The following is a 26,611-nucleotide window of genomic DNA, read 5'->3' as shown; positions in this document are numbered from 1 at the left end:
AAAGCAAAACACAAAATGAGAAAAATAAGACAAAAAAGTCAAGCGAGACATAAGGACACACAAAATGACAAAAATGAGAAATAAAGAGACAAAAACGAGAGAAATGACAAATCAAACAAAGACAAAAAAACAAAAACAAGACAAATTATGACAAAAATAAGATACAAAGTGACAAAAGAACAATGGTGCAAGATCAAAACTACAAAAAACAACCAAAAAGAAGACAAAATTTTGCAAAAATGAGACACAAAGCGACAAAAGCGAGAAACAAAGTGACAGAAAATAGACAAACGACAGTAGCAAGACAAAAAAAACAAAGAACGAGAAAAACGAGCAACAAAGCAACAAAAGTATGAGACAAGCAAAAAAAGTCAGACAGAAAAAAACACTAAACAACAAAAACAAGACAAAATATTCCAAAAATGAGACATAAAATGACAAAAGAACAATGAACAATCTAGTATTTTACTTTCTGATCAAAACAACTTGTCTTGGTCTAGAAATTATTTTAAATTTATAGTTTTACTAATTTACAATCTGCAGTTAATGTCTTCTCTGGAATTTTTACACTTTGAGGACCGGATTGGACCCTCTGGAGGACCGCTTTTGGCAGCGGGCCCCATGTTTGACACCCCTGATCTATGGTATCATAAAATGAGCGTATCATAGAGACCAATACGCTGACCTTGGTGAACCTGCAGCCAATCCAGGTTGTGCTTGGCATGCTGGGATCATGTAAACCAGGAAGTGGTTGAATGGCTTTCCACAAATGAGGGAAATGCTGACTTTGTCTACTTTAGATCAAATCTGTTTGGCTTTGTGGGAGAACGTTTGCGACCCTTGCAGATCCCTCCCAAGTCCTTTTTTTCCAGCAGGAACCACAACTGCAGACGCAACAATAGCTGGCTTTATCATTCAGCCTCGGTGTGTCCGGTGTCATAAAGAGGACCAGGTGGTCACCAACGCTTTGATAAAGTCCGGTTAGAATGGAGTTATGGGAATGTTGTGGTTGTTTGCAGTGGGTTATGGGTGTTTGTTCATGAGCGAAGGTCTTTTTTTGGCTCTTACAGAAACATTTGCAGCTGTTTTGGTTAAATCTAATGAACAGAATCAGTGATAGTCCAGAAAAGTGGTTGTCAGAGATGATAATCATTGACTTCTATTTCTTGTCTGAAGTTCGTCAATGGGAACTTTAAAGTCCCTCTATGGTCATTAATGAAACCCAGGAAAATAAAAAATAATCCCTTCCTCCTTTAAGGCATCCACACACTGTATGATTTTAACAATCTTCTAAGTTCCTAGCTTGCCTAGCTGTACGACATGAATCTAATAATCTTTGAGATCGAAGTGAAGTTTGCTCTGTGCAGATTTGATGATGAAAACGCAGCTGAATCTCAGCCTACGATGTACGTGAGTCGACGTGAACAAAAGGATAAAACGTCATCAGCGTGCGCCGTCCATCCATGAAAAATAAACAACCAAAGCATAAACGAAGCTCCTACAATCACAGGGAAACTAGCCAAACATGACCCCTACAATCACAGGGAAACTAGCCAAACATGAACCCTACAATCACAGGGAAACTAGCCAAACATGACCCCTACAATTACAGGGAAACTAGCCAAACATGACCCCTACAATCACAGGGAAACTAGCCAAACATAACCCCTACAATCACAGGGAAACTAGCCAAACATGAACCCTACAATCACAGGGAGACTAGCCAAACATGACCCCTACAATCACAGGGAAACTAGCCAAACATGAACCCTACAATCACAGGGAAACTAGCCAAACATGAACCCTACAATCACAGGGAAACTAGCCAAACATGAACCCTACAATCACAGGGAAACTAGCCAAACATGAACCCTACAATCACAGGGAAACTAGCCAAACATGAACCCTACAATCACAGGGAGACTAGCCAAACATGACCCCTACAATCACAGGGAAACTAGCCAAACATGAACCCGACAATCACAGGGAGACTAGCCAAACATGAACCCTACAATCACAGGGAAACTAGCCAAACATGAACACAGAGAAATCCCAAAGAAAGTTGAAGGAGGAAAATATGGATGCTGCAATTCCATTGCTATTTCCTTCCATGCTTCGTCCTTTTTGTGTGGTTGTGGGTACAAGCTGGAGGACACGTCTAAAGTCTTCTGCTGCCACAACTCTACTAAGCTGTCTTCTTAGTTTAAATCCCAGACTTGTTTTGGTGCGTTTTGTCACCACAAATCATCTGGGTTTAGCTCCAGTGTGGCGCTGATCAGTCCATCATTTCATCTTGCATTTCTATTTGTTAGTTAGTTGTCGTAGGTCCAGCAGCATCACACTGTGACACGATCAGCTTGTCTTTGGTCTCCATGACAACGGCCGTCCTTGAACCTGTCTCTCAGTGAGACGTAGGACCACCAATTTAGAGCCAAGACCAAAGATATCGCCACCATTCTCTCACCGTTGGTATCTTTGGTCTGGGACGGCCGAAAATATGAAGTCTTGACCTCTCTCCACACATGCTGGTGCCAAATCTGAAGAAGAATAATTTTACATTAAGTCCTACCCTGCTAGCTGATAGGATCGGCTGTTTAAGTTTATTGTGTATGAAAATCCACAAGTTATGACACGATGTTGACTGGTTGCTTCGCTCCTGATATGCCTTTCAGCTTGTAAAAAACAAATGGATCAAGGTAAAAAACTGGATTTTCACCAGAGCAGGTCTTAAAAAGAACCTTATACAGATTGTGTTGAGCTATGATACTGACTGAAAGTGAAACTAAATCTGCTGTCTGATCTGCAGTGAAACTATGTGTTTGTTTTCAGCATGGGATTGGAACTGACTGAGTTCATTTTCTTGATCTTTTTTGTTTTTGCAAACATTAGTGCCTCTCTGATTAATGACTGTGAAGTGAACATACTGTTAGACCTCTGATATGAGTTCAGATCATATCTCATTATCAGTACAATTAGAAGAGGACAGTTTAAGAAATCACAGAAGTTTAACCAGACTAATATCATAACATTATTATTCATGAAAGTGCATAATTTCCCGGAGGCTCTGTGACTTTTAGACGAGGCCATTCTACATAAAATACTGTGGGAAGCCCTGATAGTTGTGATAAGAGCCAAATATAACCCTTCCTGGGTGTACTTGCTGTGTTCCTTACTCTGTGATTCATTCAGCAGATCCCACATACACCCTCCAACTCTATTAAAGGCCTCATGACAAGAATTTATGATAATTTATACTAGCTTTGATGTTACATTTTCCAGAAAAGACTCTGTCCTCTTTGTTTAATGCCCTTTATATATCACTTTTGGCAGATTTGAATTAACTTTACCCCTGTCTTCTGTCTTTCTGCAGCCAAACCCTTCACGTCCAAAGTGAAGCAGATGCGGCTGCACAAGGAGGACTTTGAGATCCTTAAAGTGATCGGACGTGGAGCATTTGGAGAGGTAACACACCTTCTGTTTTCTACACTTAACCATGCAGGAATCCATCACCAGACACGCTGATATTCAATTTTTTTGCGAATTTTTTTCCTATTTTGGGTTTATACATACATAGTTTATTATTTGTAGCTGATTAATTTTTTTCCTATATTGGGTCTATATATATATATATATATATATATATATATATATATATATATATATATATATATATATATATATATATATATATATATATATATATATATAAAATATGTATATATATGTACATGTATATATATATACACTTAAATATATATACATATATATGTATATATAAAATATTTATATTATTGTTATTTTTTTCTTAATTATTTGTTTTTTGGTTTCATGTATTTATTTATTTTTTTGTTGCTCATTTTGGGTCTTATGGGGTTCAGAACCAGATGTGGTCATTGCTTCTTCTGGATGTATGTTTTTTTTTTCTGCTCGTCTGTTTGGACAAGCGACGTGTCAAAATGTGGAACTTCTTCCCTGAGGCAGAGATTTTGCAGTGTGATCTCAGGACAAAAGCTGTTGGTACCAGGCTATTCTCTGGAGCCTTTATGCCTTCATACCTGAATTATAACATCACAGAGTGTTGCTGCTTCTGGTAGTGGATTACTTTCTGCTGCATTCCAGCTGCAGTGTGTAGCGTCGCTCTGCCACAGGAGCATGACTCTACTTGCAGCTTGAACAAAACCCTAAATGTTCTTTCAGAAAATGAGTTGCAGAAACAGAGAAAGCACACACTGTGGCTTTAAATGCTTTTGTTTATTCAGTTTCTCCATTTATGTGTGCCTGTAGGGAACCTGAAATACGTTTGTCGCTGAGTTTCAGGTAATGATGTCACAGCTGGGGAATGTTGGAGGGACAGGTATTGTGGTCCTCAGCCAACAGTCTTACATAATCTCATGTCCCTGTACCTTGTGTCTTCTAGTTGACAGTTGAGTTGTTTAATGATGCGTCTTAAGTAGATTTCTGTAGAGAATGTGGGGCTGCAGTTTCATCTCTGAAACTATTAAACCACCTCCCAAAAACAAGTCAGAGAATTCCTTTCAGAATATTTTAAATGCTCCAGGAGGTGGAGAGACAAGAAGTGATTCATGGATTGACAGATGAAGATATCCAGCATGTAGCTGCAGTACTAAATACTAACATGCTCTGTTGGGCTGCTCCGAGGCGTGCTGGTATGTGCATGTGTGAGTCATGTGACTGTGTGTGTGTGTGTGTGTGTGTGTGTGTGTGTGTTCAGCGATGGTGCTACCTTGTCGTAACTTTCCAGTGCCCTTTACTGCTAGGTTTGCATGGCAGAGAAATTAAATTAGCTTAACGATCATCCCGTGGTTCTACTATTTAATCAGCTCATAGAAATATTCACACTTCGTACAGCTCGTTGAAATCTGGATGTAACCATAAAAATAAAGCAACTTGAGTGTATGAATGTGTTATCAGTGGCTATAAGGATCCTTTTCACTTCGTTTCTTAATGAGCTTTTCCATCTGGCTTCATCAAATAAAAAGAAATTAAACCCTATTGGATCCACAGATATGTGCCCCGAGCTCCGTTCCTAACAGCCGCCTGACAGCTTTCTGCAGGTTTGGAAGCACTTTTACTTCCAGGCACCTGGCAGATCCTAGGAAGAATGCTCGCCGGTTTTACTTTATGGCTGTTATGAATTTTAATATAACAAACAACAGATTTTGAAATTAACCTCAACACACGAGGAGAAACTTCACAGATATTCCTCTCTCACTATGAAGTTATAAAGTAATGGTTCCTCTCACACCACATTATTGAGATTATCGTGGAAGCAGATGTAAACAAAAGGGATGCTAATAAAACCTGACAGTGAGTAAAAAGCAAAAACAGAAGGCTAGATGAGAAGATGGTTAGGAATATGCAGTCAATTCAAGTTGTCTGTTCTTCAGCGAAAACTGGAGGTGAGATTTAAACTTTCGGTTTTAATAACAAATCATCCTCAGTGGATGAGGATCAGCACTTCCAAGTCCGAGGCCATGGTTCTCTGATGGAAACAGGTGGATTGCTCCCTCTGGGTTGCGGGGCAGTTGCTTCCCCAAGCCAAGGAGTTCAGGTATCTCAGGATCTTGTTCAGGAAAGATGGGAAAATGAAGCGTGAGATGGACAGGAGGATTGGTGCAGCGTCAGCAGTAATGAAGGTGTTGTACCGAACCGTCGTGGTGTAGAGGGAGCTGAGCCACAAGGAGAAGATCTCAGTTTACCATCCATCTACGTTCCAACCCTCACCTATGGTCATGAGCTCTGGGTAGTGACCCAAAGAATGAGATCGTGGATACAAGCGTCTGAAATGAGCTTCCTCAGTAGGATGTCTGGACTCAGCCTTAGAGATAGGGGGAGAAGCTCAGACATTCAGAGGGAGCTCAGAGTAGAGCTGCTAATCCTTCACCTCTAAAGGAACCAGCTGAGGTGGTTTGGACATCTGATTCAGATCCTCCAGGGAGACTTCCTTTGGAGGTTTTCTGAACACGTCCTCCTGGGAGGAGACCCCGGGGTAGACCCAGAACCTGCTGGAGGGATTTTATATCTCATCTGGCCTGGGAACGCCTCAGGATCCTCCAGGAAGAGCTGGAAAGTGTTGCTGGGAGGAGGAACGTCTGGAATGACCTGCTTCATCCGCTGCCTCCAAGACCCGACCCCGGATAAGAGGAAGAAGATGGATGGATGGACGGATGGACAGATGATGGATGGATGGATGGATGGATGGATGGACGGATGGATGGACGGATGGACGGATGGACAGATGATGGATGGATGGATGGATGGACGGATGGACAGATGATGGATGGATGGATGGATGGATGGTTTTAGCTTCTGTTGCTTATGTTAGCTTCTAGAGCTAGATGGTTTAGCGTTACTAGCCTGTGAGCAGTTCAGGAGGTCTCAGACTGGATCTCTGAACTCCTCATTTTACCATTTGTTGTTGTTTGCACCTCAGTGGTGTCACAAACAGGAACATTTGTTCTTCATGGCTGTTCCAGAGTAAGAAAGTCTCTCTATATTCCACACGGATGACGGTGATGACAGGCTGGAAATCAGAACCACGCAAACACACAAAATGTGTATTTTGGGAAGGTCTCAAGTGGAACAGAGATAGCGGTAGCAGACGGAGAAGGAGACGGACTCAGGAAAACAAAGTAAAGAAGAAATACTTGAGTGTCAGAGAGGGAGTGGGGAGAGCCTGAGTGCAGGATGTTTTGATTTCATTCTCCCATTGTCAGCGGCAGCAGAGGGTGCGTGATGTTGTGGATCTGCTCTGATGAATGGACCAGTGTGTTCTGGCCTGCTGCCACTGAGAATGCTCCCATTAGGACTCCTCTTCATCCAGTCCAACTGGCCAAATGGTGCTCAGTCTGGTGTAGCCGGTGGTTAGGACTCCAGTCAAACAGTGCTAAGGCTACAGGTTTCCAACCGCTGACTCTGCTGAAGACGTCTGTCATCATGGGAACCGTAGCTCTGGAGTCGGTTTTGTACATTTTTCGGCCGTGTGTCGCTTCAGCATCTGCATGCTTGGAAATATGAGCTTGGTTGTTAAATCTGTCGGTTCTGCAGCCGTTTTGGCAGAACGATGTCTTATTTTCAGTCTTAAAAATACTCAGTCTGTAAGTAGATTAACTGCTGCGGGTTGTTTCTTGCTTGTTCTGACTGATAAAACGAATTCTGAACACACAGTTGATACTCGCAGCTCATAAATCATCCTCGGTGGACACATACTTTATGAATACAGACAGAAATGGTCTTTCACTGGAAAAATGTTCCTCTCAAAACAAGAAAAAAAAACTTATTTCAAGGAACTTGTACCTTGAAATAAGTGAAAAAAATCTGCCAATAGAACAAGTGAAAAATGGCTTGGTATTATCTGAAATGCTTCCATATATATCAGTAAAACATAAAAATCAACCAAAATCCAGCGAATTTCACTGGATTTGGTAGATTTTTTTTGTGAATGTTCTTAAAGAAACATTTTGAAAATTTCTTTTTTTCCAACAAAAAATGTTCAGAGATTTCCCAAAACTGTTGAAAATGTGGACATCAGAAATTTCACTCTGAAAATAGATTTTTTTTCACATTTTCAAACTTTAAAACAGGTCATTTTTGACCCATAGGACAACACGAGGGTTAAACTTATTTTGAGTTTTCTTGTAAAATTCAACTCAAAACAAGATAATTTCAAGATTGTTTGACTTAACAAGATATTTAAGATGCGTCGTCTTAAAACAAGTCCCTCCATCTGCTGAAATGTCACTTGTTAAGTGAATTGATCTTAAATCCAGTGGGATGAGACATTCTGACTAAAAATAAGACAGACTTGGTAAGATTTAGAGTTTTTGCAGTATGCTCGGTTCCTGCAGTGGACACCAGGCCTGACGGGGAGGATGAGACGAAGGCAGGAACAGTAGAGAGATGGAGGATAAGACAAAAACAGCCGAGCGTTGCCAGAAACGGAGCACTCCCCCTGTTCTCCTGTCGTCCTCTTTGGTTCCTCCTCTCCTCTGGTGAGGGATCACTGGGGGAAATCCAAACACTGCAGGAATGTTATCGTTGTATTGCATTAGCAGCATTCCCCTGGCTAATTTAATAGACTGCAGACCCCTCTGTTGCACAGGGTGACTGTGTTTGTTTCACTGCTCTTCTGTGCGTTAGTGTTCGCTTACAGATTCTTCGCTGCCTGTTTACTGGCTGTTTGTGGATTTTTAAGATTCTTGTTTTGTTCATTTGTGCTACAAGAAGATTTTAAAAAATTAAGTTGATCAAAGACACCAAAGTAACAGCTTTTATTTCTTAATGGATCACTATATTAGGAGAAATGAAAGCGAATGAAAGGTTTAACCCTCGTGTCGTCCTGCGAGTCAAAATTGACCCGTTTTAAAGTTTGAAAATGTGGAAAAAAAATCTGTTTTCACAGTGAAACTTCTGATGTCCACATTTTCAACATTTTTTGGAAAACTTTGAACATTTTTTGGTGGGAAAAAAGAAATGTTAAAAATGTTTCTTAACAACATTCACAAAAAAAATCAACCAAAATCCAGCAAATTTCGGTGGATTTTGGTTGATTTTTATGTGAATGTTCTTAAAGAAAATATTAGAAGTTTTACTGATATATATGGAATCACTTTAGATATTTTTAGGGTTTTTTGGGAAGATTTTTACTAATTTTTTGAAATATTTACAAGAATTTTCTTGCCAAATTTGGGGGATTTTTAAAAAAAATAAAACTTTTAAAGGAAACTTTTAAGGAATTACTGGAATTTTCTTCCTGAAGGTACTGCAAATTTTCAGAAATTTGGGGGTGTTTTTTGCAGAATTTTTGGATTTTTTTCAGACAAGGAAACTATTTTTTGGTGCTCGTAAATGAGGACAACAGGAGGGTTAAATACTGGCAAAAATTTAGATATTTTAAGGGGAATATGTGTAAAAATGGCACCTTAGTTACCCCTGCAATATTATGAATTTTCAGCCCCCAAACCACGTTTCACCTACAGCTATTGATACACATCTGTAACTCATCAGGACGCACAAAAAAGCCTCATGCACCAATACCCGAAACCCAACAGGAAGTTGGCCATTTTGAATTATGTGTCATATTTTAGGCGGTTTCTGGCCAATTTTTGCAAATCTTCAAAAGCAATAAACTCAAACAGGGTAACCCCAACAGAGCTGAAATTTGGCCAGGCGGAACAGCAGGTATGGGTGATCAAAAGATATCAAAATGCTCCGGAAAAGTCTGAGGGCGTAGCAATACCGGGCGGTGGAATTTCGATGTCTTGCCATGAAACAGGAAGTGCTGTCTAACTAGCCTGTACATGCTCCAATCTGCCTCAAACTTTGCATGTGTAATCAGAGTTCCGTCCTGATGACATACATAGGCCGATATAAATTCACAGTGATAGCGCCACCTGGTGGACAGTTTTAATAGTTTGCCATCAACAAAGCCATTGGCCGAAATGACACCTGGTGGACATGCTTCGATTTGCTGGCCAGCGGGGATACGAGGACACGACTAATGCTGCTTGCAGGTTTAATTTAAATGGACATCGCTGATATTGTTCATGTAAATGTTGGAAGCCAAAATCATGATCATTACTAACACTGAATTACATAAATGGCCCTGTGGTGAATGTGCAAATCTACAAATGTTTGTGTGCATATATTAAACACATGGGATGTCCTGTGTGCATTGTGTCTGATAACTTTATCCGATTTTTTCTGTGTGTGTAGGTTCGCCATCTTAAATGATAATTATATACAGCTGTTCTTGAAGAAGTTTAGCTAGTTTTTGAAGGGTTGTTGTCGGTTGTTTTTATGGTTAATAACACAGACGTTTTTATGGCTCATCTGTGCATTTAACAGTAAATACAGTATTGATAATCAGTATCAGTGACTTATTTCCAAATCATCACGTCTTCACACATCTGTCCATCCAGTATTGATTTGTGCCAATTAACAGATAATTGGACCCAGGGACGAGACGGCCGCTCTAGTTTTTTTTTCTCACCGCAGGCTTTGCTCATAGAAAACATGACGCTCATTTAATCGTCCAGCTGTGCACGGCTGTTTATGAAGAATGTGGCTTCAGGTGGTGTGAGTCCGTTTAGGTCAGCATTAAAGCTATCTGGTGGTGTCTATGGTCACTTCCTGCCCCGTCCTTTTCCTTCATACTGTTTTCCTCCCTACCTTCTATTCTTTAAGATCTCCTTCCTCATCCTCTCTCATTCTTGTCTTCTTTCCTTATTCTTTCCTTACCTCTACCTCCTCCACTTCCCCCTTTCCTCAGTGTTTTATTTGATTCATCTTGGTTTTTTCTCGAATTTACTCTGCTATAATTATTCTTTATTGCCCCTAGTCTCATCCCAGTGATTAAATATTGAGTATCTGAGTCCCTAAATACAGCGGTACGGTGCAAATTTCAAGCACATTAAAGCACCTAAAATCAATCCATTTTCTACCTTTGACAACTGAAAAGCTCGGCAACGCATTAAGAACAAAATGACTGCATTCCAGCTGTTTGTTGATGTTGTTTTTATTTTACAACTTAACACAGTAAACTAGCTTGTAGCATTGTTTTTGTTTTTCACGAAATATCCAAGTAAGCAATCTAGAATATGTCTTCATAATTAGCTCTTTTCCCATTTCCTTTTAGTGTTGCATTATAGGAACAAAACTACAACACTCAAAATGAGAAATAAAATAACAATTCCACTTTTGAAGTGCTGCGATAGATTAACTTTGAACAATCACAGGCACAACAAATAGTCATAACAGCAGTGTAGTTAAATAGCATCAAAAAAACGAACAGCAGAAATTTCAATTCCACCTCAGAGTAGTAATGCCAACAGCAGTCACATCTTCGTTTGTAAAACGGAGTCCAGATGCTGAATGCTGCTAAACAGGAGACAGAGGAGACTGATGCTACAGTCTCTGAGCCAATCAGAGCGCAGCGCTGTATGCTACACATTTTATTTACATTAAATATACTTTTAATATGTTTTAATTATTATTTTTTATATTGTTTTCCATTTTTTAGACTAGAAAATGCTTATTTTGCCACTAAAATAATGAAAATAATGCAGTGATGGCAGAGCCGGTCTGTGACTGAACTGTTGTGCTGCAATGCATCATGGGAGTTTGGGGTGTTGGGGCTTTAAATGTCGTTATTGGGGTTTGTGCTAGTGTTCCAGTGTTAGTAGTGTTTGTGTTTTATTGTGGTTTAGTCAGCCTAGTTAGTTTGGTTCAGTGTTGTGTTGTCAGGACCGTGATGTGAAGTGGGTTTGATGACTTCGTGGCACATTTATTATAATACTGCTTCCTGTGTGTGTCAAAATAAAAGCATCTGCCAGTTGCAGAGTGCATAAAAGGCAGATGTCCTTTCTCCAGCGTTGTTCTTCAACGGAGCTCACCACAATAATAAATATAAAAAAATACTTATACACTGCAAAATCCTGTGATATAGCAAAAAATCCATGATACTAAATTTAAAAATCCGCGAAACAGTGAGATTGTGAAAAGTGAACCACGATATGGTGAGGGACCACTGTATTCCTGACCACCTACACAGTCTGTCATTATTGATTTTCTTCCTGAAGGTTTTGCAAATTTTCAGAAATTTGGGGATTTTTTTTTTGCTGAATTTTCAATTCTTTTCAGACAAGGAAACAATATTTTTTGGTGCCCATAAATGAGGACAACAGGAGGGTTAAATAGTTTTGCATTCTTTACCAACTTTGCTGGCTCATAATTGATTAAAGCCGCCTTCTAACGCTCCATTTTATCTTCTTTTTTCTGTCAGGTTGCGGTGGTAAAAGTGAAAAACACTGACAAGGTGTTCGCTATGAAGATCCTCAACAAGTGGGAGATGCTGAAGCGAGCAGAGGTGGGTACATCTGTTTGGGATTTACCATGACTAGCTCTGGTTACAGATTGCTGTTTCGAGGAATTTTATTTTAAAGGAAATGATAATAAGGATTGATGATTCATCTATAAAAAGGAGCAGTCTGCTGTCAGGAGAAACCACAGACTGATTTATTCAGTCAGCCGGACACAGAACGTGTCGCTGCTGCTACATGTTTTTCTCATCGACCTCTTCCTGACAGTCTGACATTCCTGCTGGTCTCCTGGGTCTTCATGCTTCATACGTCACAAACCCAAACCGGTCCCTGATGTATGTACAAACGCCTGGACATGGGAAACGATGTAGAGCAGTAAAAGTACAGAAGAATGTACTCGCTGAGCGTGTAGCTGTCGCTGTAAACGTTCTGACAGGTTGTCTTTAAAGGAAGTTAGGTAGGAGTTGGATAGCCGAGCCAGAGCTGCAACCAAAACTGCACAATACTTAATTAGATTTGTTTTTGATTCTAATAAAATCAGACTTGATTCTCTACATGTTACAGCAGGGGTGTCCAACATGAGGCCCGTGGGCCAAAAGCAGCCCTCCACAGGGTCCAATCCGGCCCTCAAAGTGTAAAAATTCCAGAGAAGACATTAACTGCAGATTGTAAATTAGTAAAACTATAAATTTAAAATCATTTCTAGACCATGACAAGTTGTTTGGATCATAAAGTAAAATACTAGATTGTTCATTGTTCTTTTGTCGTTTTGTGTCTCATTTTTGTAATATTTTGTCTTGTTTTTGTTGTTTTTTTGTGTTTTGCTTTATTCGTGTTTTGTGAATTGTTTTTGTCATTTTGTTGTCATTTTTTGTCTCGTTTGTGTTGTTTGTCCATTTTTTTGGCACTTAATAATTTTTTAATCCAATTTTTTGTCTCTTATATTTTGTTTAGTGTCGTTTGTCTCATTTTTTGTCATTTTGTTTCTCACTTTTGTCATTTTGTGTCTCATTTTTGTAATATTTTTTCTTGTTTTTTTTTTTTTTGGTCTTTTTTTGCCTGACTTTTGTCATTTGTTGTTTTATGTCTCGTTTTTGTCGTTTTGTGTTTCCTTTTTCTCTCGCTTGTGCTTTTTGTCATTTTTTTGTCATTTTGTGCTTTGCTTTATTCATTGTTTTGTGAACCGTTTTTGTCGTTTTGTTTCAGGCTTTTGTCATTTTTTTGTCTCTTTTGTGTCGTTTGTCTCATTTTCTGTCATTTTGTTTCTCGGTTTTGTCGTTTTGAACTTTTTTGCACTAAAACAAAGGAACCATTAGGAGTTGTGGTTATTTATAGGTTATTATGCTGTGGTTTTACTGGTTCGGTCCACTGGAGATCAGACTGAACTGAATGTGGAACCTGAACTAAGATGAGTTTGACTCCCCTGATCTACAGCAACCAGTTTTTGCTTCTAAACAATTGGATTATGATGATACCGAACAAATATTGCCAAATATTAGCAGAATAAATGATGATAAAACACATGGAATTGATTTGGGGACATCCTCATTAGACTAGAAAACACGGGTGGCAGCAGCTTCACGATTGCACGGTAAGCATTAAAATGTCCACTAACGCTGCTGCATTGTGCTGCATTTTCAACATACAAAATGCCACAGAAACGCTTGTGGGCTCAATGAATGAACAAATGAATAATTGATCTGTAGTTGGATTGCAATTTTTACAGCAGAAGTTTATGGCGAGGAGCTGAGATTCAGAAGACTAACAGGATTTAACTGAAGCGATTGAAATTTACAACTAATTTACAGGTTAAATAAGACGTGTCTTGGTATATCTTCCTGTAAAGTTGTAAGTCGAGAACCTCCTGTACGTTGCTGGACAGCACTGAGTTGGAAGATTATTTCCCTGAGCACAGATACTGAATCTTTCTGAGCTCTAAGTGTCCAGTCTGACCTGTTCTGGCCTCTTCTATGTGACATTTAGGTTCTTTCTTTTTTGTGTCTTTTCTCAGACGGCGTGTTTTCGGGAGGAGCGGGACGTGTTGGTAAACGGGGACTGCCAGTGGATCACCACCCTGCACTACGCCTTCCAGGATGACAGTAACCTGGTAACACTGGACTCTGTATTTTCATTTATGTTTGTATTTGGGACTTTCTATCAGAACACCTACAGTCTTCTGTTAGCAGCTGAGCAGCTCCACCTGCCACTCTTACTGTTTCACTCTATTCAGTTCATTTATAGAACACAGAACCACCTCCACCATCACATTCACTCCTCACCACAAAGCACAACATGACTTAGAATTGTAGGAAATTGAGCAACAGAGGTCCACCCGGCCAGAAAGCTTATTTATAAAAGGCCAGAAGAGTGATTTTAGAGCCGGCTGATTGGTTGTGAGCCACTGGCTGCTGGAGGTAGTCGTCCTCCCTTTAACCTGACAGCCTGTCCTCTCTCCATGACCCTGAGTTCAGATGCCAGAACTGCTTGTCATTCCATTTCCCACATTCTCACAACACATGCTTTACCCCGGACACTCCCCACAGTTTCACAAATACACACCACGGCCCGTCCAGACTTTTATTTTTAGAAAAACCCTCAAACGTTAAACCGTTTAGATGGAGGAGGGCTGGCATTTTTGTGTTATTTTTGACATAAATTATCTCGCTGTTACTCAAAAGACTGGCCTTTTTTGGATAAAAAGTTTTCTTAACCCTCATGTCGTCCTGCGGGTCAAAATTGATCCATTTTAAAGTTAGAAAATGTGGGAAAAAAAATATTTTCAAAGTGAAACTTCTGATGTCCACATTATCAACATTTTTGGGAAATCTTTGAACATTTTTGGTGGAAAAAAGAAATGTTAAAAACGTTTCTTAAGAAAATTCACAAAAAAATCAACCAAAATCCAGCAAATTTCACTGGATTTTTGTTGATTTTTTTTATGTGAATGTTCTTAAAGAAAATATTAGAAGTTTTACTGATATATATGGAATCACTTTAGATATTTTTAGGATTTTTTTTTGAAGATTTTTACTCATTTTTTGAAAATATTTACAAGAATTTTCTTGCCAAAATTGGAGGATTTTTTGTCATAAAACTTTTAAGGGAAACTTTTAAGGAATTATTGGAATTTTCTTTCTGAAGGTTTTGCAAATTTTCATAAATTTTTTTGCTGAATTTTTGATTTTTTTTCAGACAAAGAAACAATATTTTTTGATGCCTCTAAATGAAGACAACAGGAGGGTTAAAGCATTTTTTTCTTGTAATTGCTAAATATTTCTGTTTCCTGTCGATAACAGCGTTTCTTTCTCTCATTTTCTTTCTGTCTTTTTCCTCTCCAGTACCTGGTCATGGACTACTACGTGGGCGGTGACCTGCTGACTCTGCTCAGTAAGTTTGAGGATCGGCTGCCAGAGGAGATGGCCAAGTTCTACCTGGCGGAGATGGTCCTGGCCATCGACTCCGTTCACCAGCTACACTACGTCCACAGGTGAGAGCTGGGAAGGGTGTGTGTGGCTGCTGATAGGTACGAGTGTGTCTGTAATTATTATTTTGGCAGCAAACAGACTTATTAAGTCCTGGTGATGGATGTTCAGTGTATTTACGTTATTCCTGCTGCGTGGGCAGGTTTCCAGCATTGCGGAGCCGCTGCAGCTTAATGAAATAAATGGAAACGGCACGAGAACGTGCACGTGTTTGTCCTCAGTCAACACTGAAGGTAGTCAATATGGCTGAGTAATTATTGAGCATATTAGATTGTGTTATTATTTCACTCTTGAAGGCTCTCATTTGAGGTTAGGCGTGTTTTTCTGAGGAGCAACATGTCGGTTACTATTCCGATCGAACTTGAAATGGCAGAAGAAATGCTCAAGATCCTTTACTTACTTTAAAGTACAGATAAAACCAAGTATAAGTCCTTCATCACAAGTGAACGTACGAAATTAATTAGTGTACAAACGTGACAGTGTAAAAGCTATCCTACATTGTAGCAGTTAAATAGCCGCATATTTACCTTCATCCACGGAGCACAAACAAACACAGAAGATAGCACTAGGGCTGTAAAAATCATTAAATAATATTCATGATTTCAATTTAAGTTTTCCATAATGATATAAGATTAACATACTGCGATGCTGACATTTAAAAGCCATTTTCTGGAAATAAAAAACTCAAAGAAAGCCATCCATGCAGATAAAATCACTGATTCATCTCTGGATTCAAGGATATTTATTGTCATTGCATTTCTGCAACGAAACTTTGTTGGCACTTCCAAAAAAACCAAAAAACCAAAAACAACATAGTATAACAAACAATGAACTGCTGTATAAAACAAGTATTTTATATATATATATATATATATATATATGTATATATATATATATATATATATATATATATATACATATATATACATACACACACACAAGTAAATAGAACAAGTATTTTTTAAAACCTATAAAAGTGCAATGAGGTGCAACGTCTGCTTTAAAGTGTCTGGTAAATCTGACTTTGGAAAGTGTTATTTCACTTGATTCAAAGTGATTTTTGGTCACACAGCTGTCTGAGTTCAGTGGAGACGAAATGGACTGATGCAAAGATTTGTATATTAGCAGTTTATTTAAATAAATGCAGTCAATTCTGTAATCTGAAAAATAATTAGCAACTAAAGATTTAAATACAGGAGGTCCTTGACTTATATCAGAGTTCCGTTCTTACAGATCAATCTAAGTCGGCGAAAATGTAACCATATCCGTTCCGTGCATCACAATATCGATCAGTTCTTCATAAAGTCATGAATACCAACGACTTTCATGCATGTATGAATCATTTTACTAGAAGATAACAGAATATTGTAACGGACTGATATTGTTGTTGATGTTGAGGTTTCAATGTTTATTGTTCAGTTCCAGATTTACCTGATGTCAGTGAACGTGCCATGTTTAGTTAGCTCACCTCTGATTGGCTGAGAGTCAGCAGTAGAGAGAGCTGGGAACGGTGGCTAATTCTGGAGCTAAGTTATGGGGTTTTTCTAGTTCTTCTGGCGTTGACTACGGTCCACAGTAGCCTGTGTGAAGGTTCAATAAACCAGCAGAGAACCAGATAAAGTCTCACTCATTCATCACAGAGGGTCACTACAATATGTTGACCTGTTTTTACAACTTGACCCATGTTGGTCGGTGTTTCTTCCTGTTCCCAGTGTTTTATTCTATCTAATTTCACTTCCATGGAGATGCTTTCCTTTTCTTCCAAGCATCAGAAGAGTCTGACTTACGCTGGGAGCCATAATGAAGGACAAAAAGTTAGTGAATGTAGCACAATCCAAGGTGGAGTACAACCAGAGAATGGAAACAAAGCTGTCTGATAGCACCATGTGACGACGTATTCATCCACTATGCTCATCAACTAGTTCCACGTAACCAGTTCTGATGTAACGACGTACGTCGAGGACGTTGTAAACCGAGGACCTCCTGTAGATGTTGTGAAGTAAAACGTCAAATGTTCCACCACTGAAAGGTAGTTGAGTAGAAGTATAGTGAAGCATAAATAGAGAATACTGTATGAGTTAATGTATTCATTTACTTTCCATTGATACCAGTTTGTTCAGTGTTTCTGCATTAAGTGTCCTGTCAGCTCCTGCTTCATTTATTTTCACTCATTCCACCGAATTAAAAATAAACCACCTAGAATCACATTCTTCACAGGGCACGGCACGTGAAACTGTTTTCCTCTCTGACGTAGGAGCCAGAATATTTCTTCAGCCAATAGGAGATGCCCCTGGGAGGCTCTTCCAATCAGGAAGCAGTCACATCGGCATGTTAACGTAATTACAGCATCGCTTTTGCCGGGGGCTCGTCGCAGCAGAGCGGGGAAAGATGAGAGACGGATGGGGAAGAAGGGAGGGTCAGAGAATGGCTAAGATAAAGCTGGGCTGCTGGTATTCAGGGTGTGTCTGCAGTCACATCTCTAATACAGACACATACGGGGGAGAGACGACAGAGTCATGTATATATAAACGTACATGTAGAGAACGAGCCACTAATTGCATGGTGGTATCTGGGGGCTGTGGGTGGAGAGTAGCGGGGACGGGGTGGAGGGGAGGGCTTTGGGGCAGTAATGATGGGGTATGGGAGGCGTGTGGGTGGGGGTGTGGTGCTGTTACCTCCTCCCCCCTCCGTGCACCGACCCCCCAGCTCCTCCTCTCCCCTCGCTAACGCTCTCCCTCGTGGGAGATTTGTATTCCGGCTCTGTGGAGGGTGGAGGCAGCCGGGCAGGTCCCCTGAGGAGGGCGTGTCCCGCTGGCTTGATGAGCGTGGCTGTTTGGGTGCACGTGCACGAGGGCGTGTGTTTATCCCGGTGATGATTTGTTGGATGGCGATGTGTTAGCCCTCGACTACTATTAACCCTCGTGTCGTCCTGACCCGTTTTAAAGTTATAATAAATAAAATAAATAAATAAATATATATTTTCACATTGAAACTTCTGATGTCCACATTTTCAACATTTTTGGACAAATCTTTGAACATTTTTGGTGAAAAAAATGTTAAAAATGTTTCTTAAGAACATTCACAAAAAAAATCAACCAAAATAACCAAAATATTTTTAGGATTTCTTGGAAGATTTTTAATCATTTTTTGAAAACATTTACAAGAATTTTCTTGCCAAATTTGGGGATTTATTTTAAAATAAAACTCTTAAGGGAAACTTTTAAGTAATTATTGGAATTTTCTCCCTGAATGTTTTGCAAATTTTCAGAAATTTGTGGAATTTTTTTTGCTGAATTTTTGGATTTTTTTCAGACAAGGAAACAATATTTTTTGGTGTCCGTAAATGAGGACAACAGGAGGGTTAAACTACAAAAACAATAACAATAATAACTTTATTTATATCTTCCTGAGAACTGAGGGAAAAAAGCACCTTTCAGTTGAACTTTTTTTGCGATTTGGAGCCAAAACAAGAGCTCACAATTTACATCAGGGGAGTCAAACTCATCTTAGCTCAGGTTCGACATTCAGTCCAGTTTGCTCTTCAGTGGACCAGACCAGTTAAACCACAGCATAATAACCTATAAATAACCACAACTACTGATGGTTCTTTGTTTTAGTGCAAAAAAGCACATTCTGAAAAATTTCACATTTAAGGAATTATCTTTTTACAAAACATCATGAACAACCTGTAATTTCTGAAGAAAAATAAGTTAAATTTCATCACCATTCAGCCTCAGTTTATCATTTCCACATTACAACTTCCAGATCACAGAGTGTCTACAAAGGAACACAACATTTAGTCATCTGGACCTGAACCAGAGAGGATTTTACTTTTAAAAAGACAAAAAACAACAAAAACAAGACAAAATGTTGCAAAAATGAGACAAACGACAAAAGCGAGAAACAAAATGACAAAAAAATTAGGCAAACGGAAAAAAAAAATTTGACCAAAAAGTTACACAGTGACAAAAAATGGACAAACGAGACAAAAAAATGAGGCAAGAAATGACAAAAGTGTGAAACAAAGTGACAAAAACGATTCACAACACAATGAATGAAGCAAAACAGAAAATGACAAAAGCAAGAAACTAAATGACAAAAAATGAGACAAACGACACAAAACAAAACAAAAGAGACAAAAAATTAGACAAAAAAAGTTACAGTGGCCAAAAAATGGACAAACGACACAAACGAGACAAAAAATGACAAAAGCGTGAAACAAAACGACAAAAACGATATCCAAAACAACGAATAAAGCAAAACACAAAATGACAAAAACAAGACAAAAAACAGAAGCGAGACAAAAGGAAACACAAAATGACAAGAACGAGAAACAAAACAAGAAAAACATGAGGCAAACGACAAAATTCAGACAAGAAACAGCAACAACACAACAAAAACAAGGCAAAGTATTACAAAAATGAGACACAAAATGGCAAAAAATGAGACAACACAAAACAAAACAAAAAAGACAAAAAATTTGACAAAAAAGTTACAAAGCGACAATAAAATGGACAAACAACACAAATGAGACAAAAAATGACAAAAGCATGAAACAAAACAACACAACAGATTCACAAAACAATGACTAAAGCAAAACACAAAACGACAAAAAAGTAGACAACACAAGCGAGACAAAAAAACACAAAACTACAAAAACGATTCAAAAAACAAATAAAGCGAAACACAAAATCATAGAAACAAGACAAATAACACAAGCGAGACAAAAAGGAAACACAAAACGACAAAACCATGAGACAAGCGACAAGTCAGACAAAAAACAACAAAAACAAGACAAATTTTAAGTTGATATTTTTATCCTGTTTTAGTATTTTATATTATTAAATTTTGTTTACGTATTGATTTTACAGCTTTTATACTGTCTGTATATTTATGCTTCATCTCGTCTGCCTATGTGATCCCTCATACAGCGCTTTGGTCACTCAGGTTGTTTTAAATGTGCCATATAAATACATTTGTTCTGATAATTATGCTGCTATTAATGGGAAGATTGCAGTAGTTACAGCAGAGCCGTGGTTTCCTCTCCGGAGAGAAACTCTTGTGCCAGTTTCTGCTGGGAAAGTTTGTCTCATGACCCACCATCAGATCCTGGCCCAGACCATGAAGGAAGTGTTTGAGCTCAGCCCGAGAAAATCCTGAACGTTGGACAAACTCGATTATGAGGCAAGCCCCACTTTTCCAACGCCCGGTTTTTGGGAAAAGTCTTTTCAAGGCGGCTGTGTAGCACACGCTAGTATTTTAGTTTGAGATATATAGAAAAAGAGAAATCAGTGAAAAGAAAATAACCAATGAATATGTCAAACTATTACTTAGATGGCTTTTCTAATCAAGGGAAAGTTTATTTAGTCCAAACATAAAGTGGGTCTATATATAATTGCGTGACTTTTTGTATTATAGTTGACATTTTTGCTGTTTTCAGGCCTAAAATCAACATGCCTATAATCAAACACCACATGGCATTTTAGAGAAAGATTCTTCTAAATATTATCTATGCAACTGAGTAAAAGTGAAAGTTATTTCTAAAGTTACTGTAGTAAAGCTGTTGACACTTGACTCACACGCTACTTCATATTAACTAACTCAGAACACCATGGACTCTGTCCAAAAAAGGCTCATAAAAACACAAAATGACTCGATGAGGCACATAATTATCATATAAAGATCCAAAATGACAAGAGACATACAAAATATCTACCAAAAATTGCAAAAAGACCACAAAACACCTAAAATGACCAAAAACAGACTGAAAGCGACCACAAACAGTAGCAAAATGACCACAAGAATGCACAAAATGACACAAAATGACACAAAATGATCACAGAAAAACACAAAATGACTCAGTGAGACACATAATTATCATAAAAAGAGACAAAATGACGAGAGACACAAAAAAAATTGCAAAATGACCACAAAAACACCTAAAATTATCACAGACTGAAAATGAACAAAAAAAATTCACAAAATGACCACAAAAAGAATTAAAATGCCCACAAAACTGACTGAAAATCTGCCAAAAATCTGCCAAAAAACACAAGTGAGACAAAAAGGAAACAGAATGACAAAAACGAGAAACAAAACGACAAAACAATCGGACAAAAAAGACAAAAAACAACAAAAACAAGACAAAATACTACAAAAATGAGACACAAAAGAACAATGAGCAATCCAGTATTTTACTTTCTGATCAGAACAACTTGTCATGGTCTAGAAATGATTTTAAATTTATAGTTTTACTAATTTACAATCTGCAGTTAATGTCTTCTCTGGAATTTTTACACTTTGAGGGCCGGATTGGACCCTCTGGAGGACCACTTTTGGCCCACGGGCCGCATGTTGGACACCTCTGCTCTAATGCAATCAAACATATTAAACAGATGGCATCCTAAATAGAAAACATTCCGCTAACGTCTGGAAACTGTTGAAAAATTCATGTCGTCTTATTGTATAGATTATGTGATATTGCCAAACAGCTAACCCAGTCAGCTTCTAGTCTAAATTATTGATATTTCAGCTCATCTATTTTGCTCTTTTGTAGTCTGGTCTCATTTTGTGGAACTTGCCACAATGCCGGCTCGTTTAAAATGAATATCTGCAATCCTGTTGACACTGATGAAGTTAAAAAGAGGCCAGATGAAAGAAATGAAGAGCAAAGAGCCTGGAGGTTGGCCTTCTGTCCCCCTCAGCCGAGTCCCATGAGAGGCAGCGTTCATTTATTCAGCGGTCAGTGATCTGCTCCCAGAGGACCCCCACCAACGTCTGAATAGGCCAGCTCAGCAGGGCTTTGTGCTGCCTGGAGCACCACATCTGTCCGTCCTGAGAGGGTGACGGAGTGAGGATGGAGGCGGGAGGGCAGTGTTGTGTGCACAAAGAGTTGTTTTCTATTCACACACTCACCCAAAAAACATATAGTGTGGATGTAGAGCAGGGGTGTTCAGCTAAAATCTAAAGAGGTCCCGTCAGAGAAAATGTATTAAAGCAAAGCTCCAGAACATCATCATAACTTGAGTTAGTGTGATATATGTTGATGTAACCCAGTAGTTTTATTGGTGTCTGCATGTAATCAATAACTGACCATCAAATAAATTCAGAACGATTCACAAACATTTTGACAACATTTATTAATAAATAATTTTTGATTTAACTGGACATCTGAAAATAAAGTGCAGAACTTGGAACAACAATGAACCAACTTATTTACATCTTTAACCTACATCTAAAAAAATGTAAACAGTTGAACACATTTTTTCCTGTCATATATCACTCCCCTTACATCCCTGCTGCTTAATGGGAGAACTGATTCTGAATCGTGGTCTGAACGGTGTCAGGGTCGTTCTCAAACAGATCTGGAGCTCATTGGTGAGTCTGGAACAGTATTTAGTTTTGATTATATTCATAGTTGAGAAAACTGCAGCTGTATGTTGAGCTGAACATGGTCAGCATGTTCAGGGCGACTTTCCTCTCGGTGTCACGTTATTTATTTACCTTTTTTGTCCGTCCTCCTCTCGTCTGTCCCTCGCCTGTTTTCTGAATGCAGAGCTGCGATGCTTAGCGCCTGTAATGCAGAGATTTCATTGGCTGAGTAGCATCACATGGGATGGCTGAACTCGTACCTAATTGGTCTGTATGTTTCCTGAGCTGATAACCAATAAACACTGGAAAAGCTGCACCAGTAAAAGAGAAGCGACCCGTCAGATTTAAAATGCCATTACAGTTTACTGATTACAGGTCCGGGTCCATATAAGACGACGTCTGGGTCTAGATCCGGTCCGCGGTCCACTAGTTAGTGACCCCTGCTGTAGAGTATTGTCTTATTTGTGTATGTGTGTGTGTGTGTGTGTGCAGTGGTGTGTGTTGCCCTATTGATTGAAGCCTTTGTGTGTTTTATTATTGATCAGTGCCATGTGTTTCTCCACAGCCCGACGATCTAAGAGAAACTGTTTTTGTTAACAGACACACCTTCACTCTTAGTCATTATTTATCAAAAAGCCTCATTCACAGTGTAAACTTTGTACAGTTAACCCAAAAATATCTGTACCTCTGCCAAATTCTCATTTATAGTAGAATTTTATCAGACCGATATGATTCTTCAGACTTGAAATGACACAAACAAGAGACAGAAGATATCAAGATGTTGTGTTAGAAATATTAATATTAAATTGTAATTATGTTCATGTTTTTTTTTCCTTTACATTAGTACTCACAATGCTGTGTCCAAAATGATCCACACCCCTTGAAATTGTGAGAAATACAACTTGTTTATCGTTGAGAATAGTCCTGACAGTTCTATGTTCGAAAATTTCCTCTCTGCAGGATCAGTAAAGGTTTTATCTGTCTGTCTGTCTGTCTGTCTGTCTGTCTGTCTGTCTGTCTGTCTATGTATCTGTCTTCTGTCTATCTGTCCGTCCGTCCATCTATCTATCTATCTCTCTATCTATCTGTCCGTCTGTCCGTCCGTTCGTCCGTCCGTCCGTCCGTCCATCCATCCATCCATCCATCCATCCGTCCATCCATCCATGGGTTCTAATCCACTATATTTGAGAACAGCTGATGCAGTGATCTTCCAGTCAGTCTCAAACTATGTCTTATATCTAACTAACTGTCAACTAACTATCTAACTATATCTTGCTATTAGGGTCCGTTGTTGACAGAAAGTTGCAGCTCACATGACAGAGAAAGGATCTAAAGACATTTAAGTGTTCTAAGTCAAAAGGAATCAGAATGTCTTCATTGTCATTGTATGAGAACAACAAAATTGAAAGTGCAGTCCTTAACCCTCCTGTTGTCTTCATTTATGGGCACCAAAAAATATTGTTTCCTTGTCTGAAAAAAAAAAACAAAAATTCAGCAAAACCTTTCCCCAAATTTCTGAAAATTTGCAAAATCTTCAGGTAGAAAATTCCAACAAATCCTGAAAAGTTTACTTTTAAAGTTTTATTTTTTGAAAAATCCCCCAAATTTGGCAAGAAAATTCTTGTAAATATTTTCAAAAAATGAGTAAAAATCTTCCAAAAAAATCCTCAAAATATCTAAAGTGATTCCATATATATCAGTAAAACTTCTAATATTTCCTTTAAGAACATTCACATAAAAATCAACCAAAATACAGTGAAAATTTTTTGTGAATGTTCTTAAGAAACATTTTTAACATTCTTTTTTTCCACCAAAAAATGTTCAGAAATCTCCCCAAAATTTTGAAGATGTGGACATCAGAAGTTTCACTGTGAAAATATATTTTTTTTCCACATTTTCAAACTTTAAAACGAGTCAATTTTGACCCGCAGGACGACACGAGAGTTAGTGCATAATAAACAAAATAAATAACATAAAATAATAATAATAATAATAATAATAATAATAATAATAATAATAATAATTAAAAAAAAAACATGTAAGACCATCAATATAAAAGAATTCCCAAAATAAACATTCATAAAATCACCCATTAAAAACCCATTAAACACTAGAACTATTTAATGTGTCCTGAGTTTAGTGCATAAATGACATTTGCGTCCTTCAGCTTCAACCTCAATGAAAGTGTTTTAGCAGTGAGCTCATGGTGTTGACATGGAGGAGGAGGTGAGTCAGAAGTCACAGCAGCTGCAGGTCTTTGAACCGTTAGTTAACGATGCCTGGCTAGAGCCGTGTGGACTCACCTCGTCTTTGCAGTTTCCAGTGTAGCTGCAGGCCACATTGTGTGTGTGTGAGTGTGTGTGTGAGGTGGCGTCCAGATGGCCTTCACAGATGGATGCTGTGGTCTTAGAGGAGATTACCTTCCTCTATTCCTGTCTCTGTGCTGCTCCTTAAGACTTCGGGAGCCTTGTGACACAGTAGCCCAATTAGCCGTGCTAACTCACCTAGCCTAGCATTAGCCTAGCGTTAGCCTAGCACCTCCTTTGGTTTGTCCTGGAGTGGAGGAGTCAATGTGAGCCAGCTTCTGCAACCAGGGTTGTCTATGTGGCTGCCGTTACCATCAGCTGGTCTGAACAGTCAGAGAAAGGACAAATCCTGCAGCTGGGTCAATGTTTAACTGCGGGACTTTTTGTATCATAGTTGACATTTTTGTTGTTTTCAGGCCTAAAATCAACATGACTGCCTATAACCAGACACCACATGGCATTTTAGAGAAAGATTCTTCTGAATATTATAGATACAACTGAGTAAAATTGAAATGTAAAGTTATTTCTAAAGATATTGTAGTAAACCTGTTGACTACTTTATATTAAATAAGTCAGAAAGCCTTGGACAAACATCTGGAGAATGTGCATTGTTTGATCAAAAGTGTGACAAAGATGGACGAGCAGGAAGTTTATATACTCAGTGAGAGTAGCATGTTTGTCTCCAAGACATGTTTCATTTTGAAGACTTGTCCCTGGCCAGTTTTTTCTCCAGGAGGAAATGACATCATGTGGAGCAGGTCATATGATCTGGAATTAACACACTTCCTGGAGAGAGACACACAAAATAACTATAAAAAGTTGCAAAATGACCACAAAACACCTAAAATTATCCCAAACAGACTGAAAACGGCCACAAAAATGCACAAAATGACCACAAAATAAACACAAAAAGATCTTAAATTGCCCACAAAACAGACTGAAAAAGGCCCAAAAAGAAACAAAATGAGCACAAAGACACACAAAACAACCACAAAAAGAAACAGCATGACCACAAAAATGCACAAAATGTCAAAAAATGACACAAGGTGACCACAAAAAACACAAAATGATAGAACAGATAATGAAGATCATATGAAGACACAAAATGATGAGGAACACACAAAATACCTCCAAAAAATTGCAAAATGACCACAAACAGACTGAAAACGGCCACAAAAATACACACAATGACCACAAAAAGACCTAAAATGCCCACAAAACGGACAAAAAATGACCAAAAACAAGCAAAATGACCAGAGAGACACAAAATTAGCAGGTCATGTGATCTGGAATCAACACACTTCCTTGAATCAGCTCATTTTATTATTGTTTAGCTCATTAGAAGGTGGTTGGTATTAAATTCAGACGGTTATTTAGTTGACATTTTAGTGATATCCAGTCATTTTTTATTAATAAATGATTGTTTCCATAATAAATAATTATGGAATTTGTAAAGACATGATCGTAATGAACATAAAAACATTTGTACTTATAATAAGAATGTATGCAGATATATCCCATGGACTTCAAAAGTCCCTCAGTTATAGATTTTCGTCAAATTTCTTGTCGTTTTCAACAAGTTTTATGTCAGCTTGGATCGTTTCTTGTCATT

General features: G+C 38.5%; 1 protein-coding gene across 9 annotated transcripts in view; it reads left to right on the top strand.

Annotated features, from left to right (window-relative positions):
• cdc42bpab (CDC42 binding protein kinase alpha (DMPK-like) b) overlaps positions 1 to 26,611 on the top strand; it is a 131,925-nt gene that overhangs the window by 44,619 nt on the left and 60,695 nt on the right. For all 9 annotated transcript variants that reach the window (XM_055015887.1, XM_055015883.1, XM_055015885.1 and 6 more), the window contains exons 2-5: positions 3,371 to 3,462; positions 11,804 to 11,887; positions 13,852 to 13,947; positions 15,179 to 15,327. In XM_055015887.1, the coding sequence (XP_054871862.1) occupies positions 3,371 to 3,462; positions 11,804 to 11,887; positions 13,852 to 13,947; positions 15,179 to 15,327 (421 nt within the window). The remainder of the gene's footprint in view (positions 1 to 3,370; positions 3,463 to 11,803; positions 11,888 to 13,851; positions 13,948 to 15,178; positions 15,328 to 26,611) is intronic.

Source organism: Amphiprion ocellaris, chromosome 12 (assembly GCF_022539595.1).
Source record: "Amphiprion ocellaris isolate individual 3 ecotype Okinawa chromosome 12, ASM2253959v1, whole genome shotgun sequence".
Classification (NCBI taxonomy): Eukaryota; Metazoa; Chordata; class Actinopteri; family Pomacentridae; genus Amphiprion; species Amphiprion ocellaris.
This window is presented reverse-complemented; position numbering and strand designations above follow the sequence as displayed.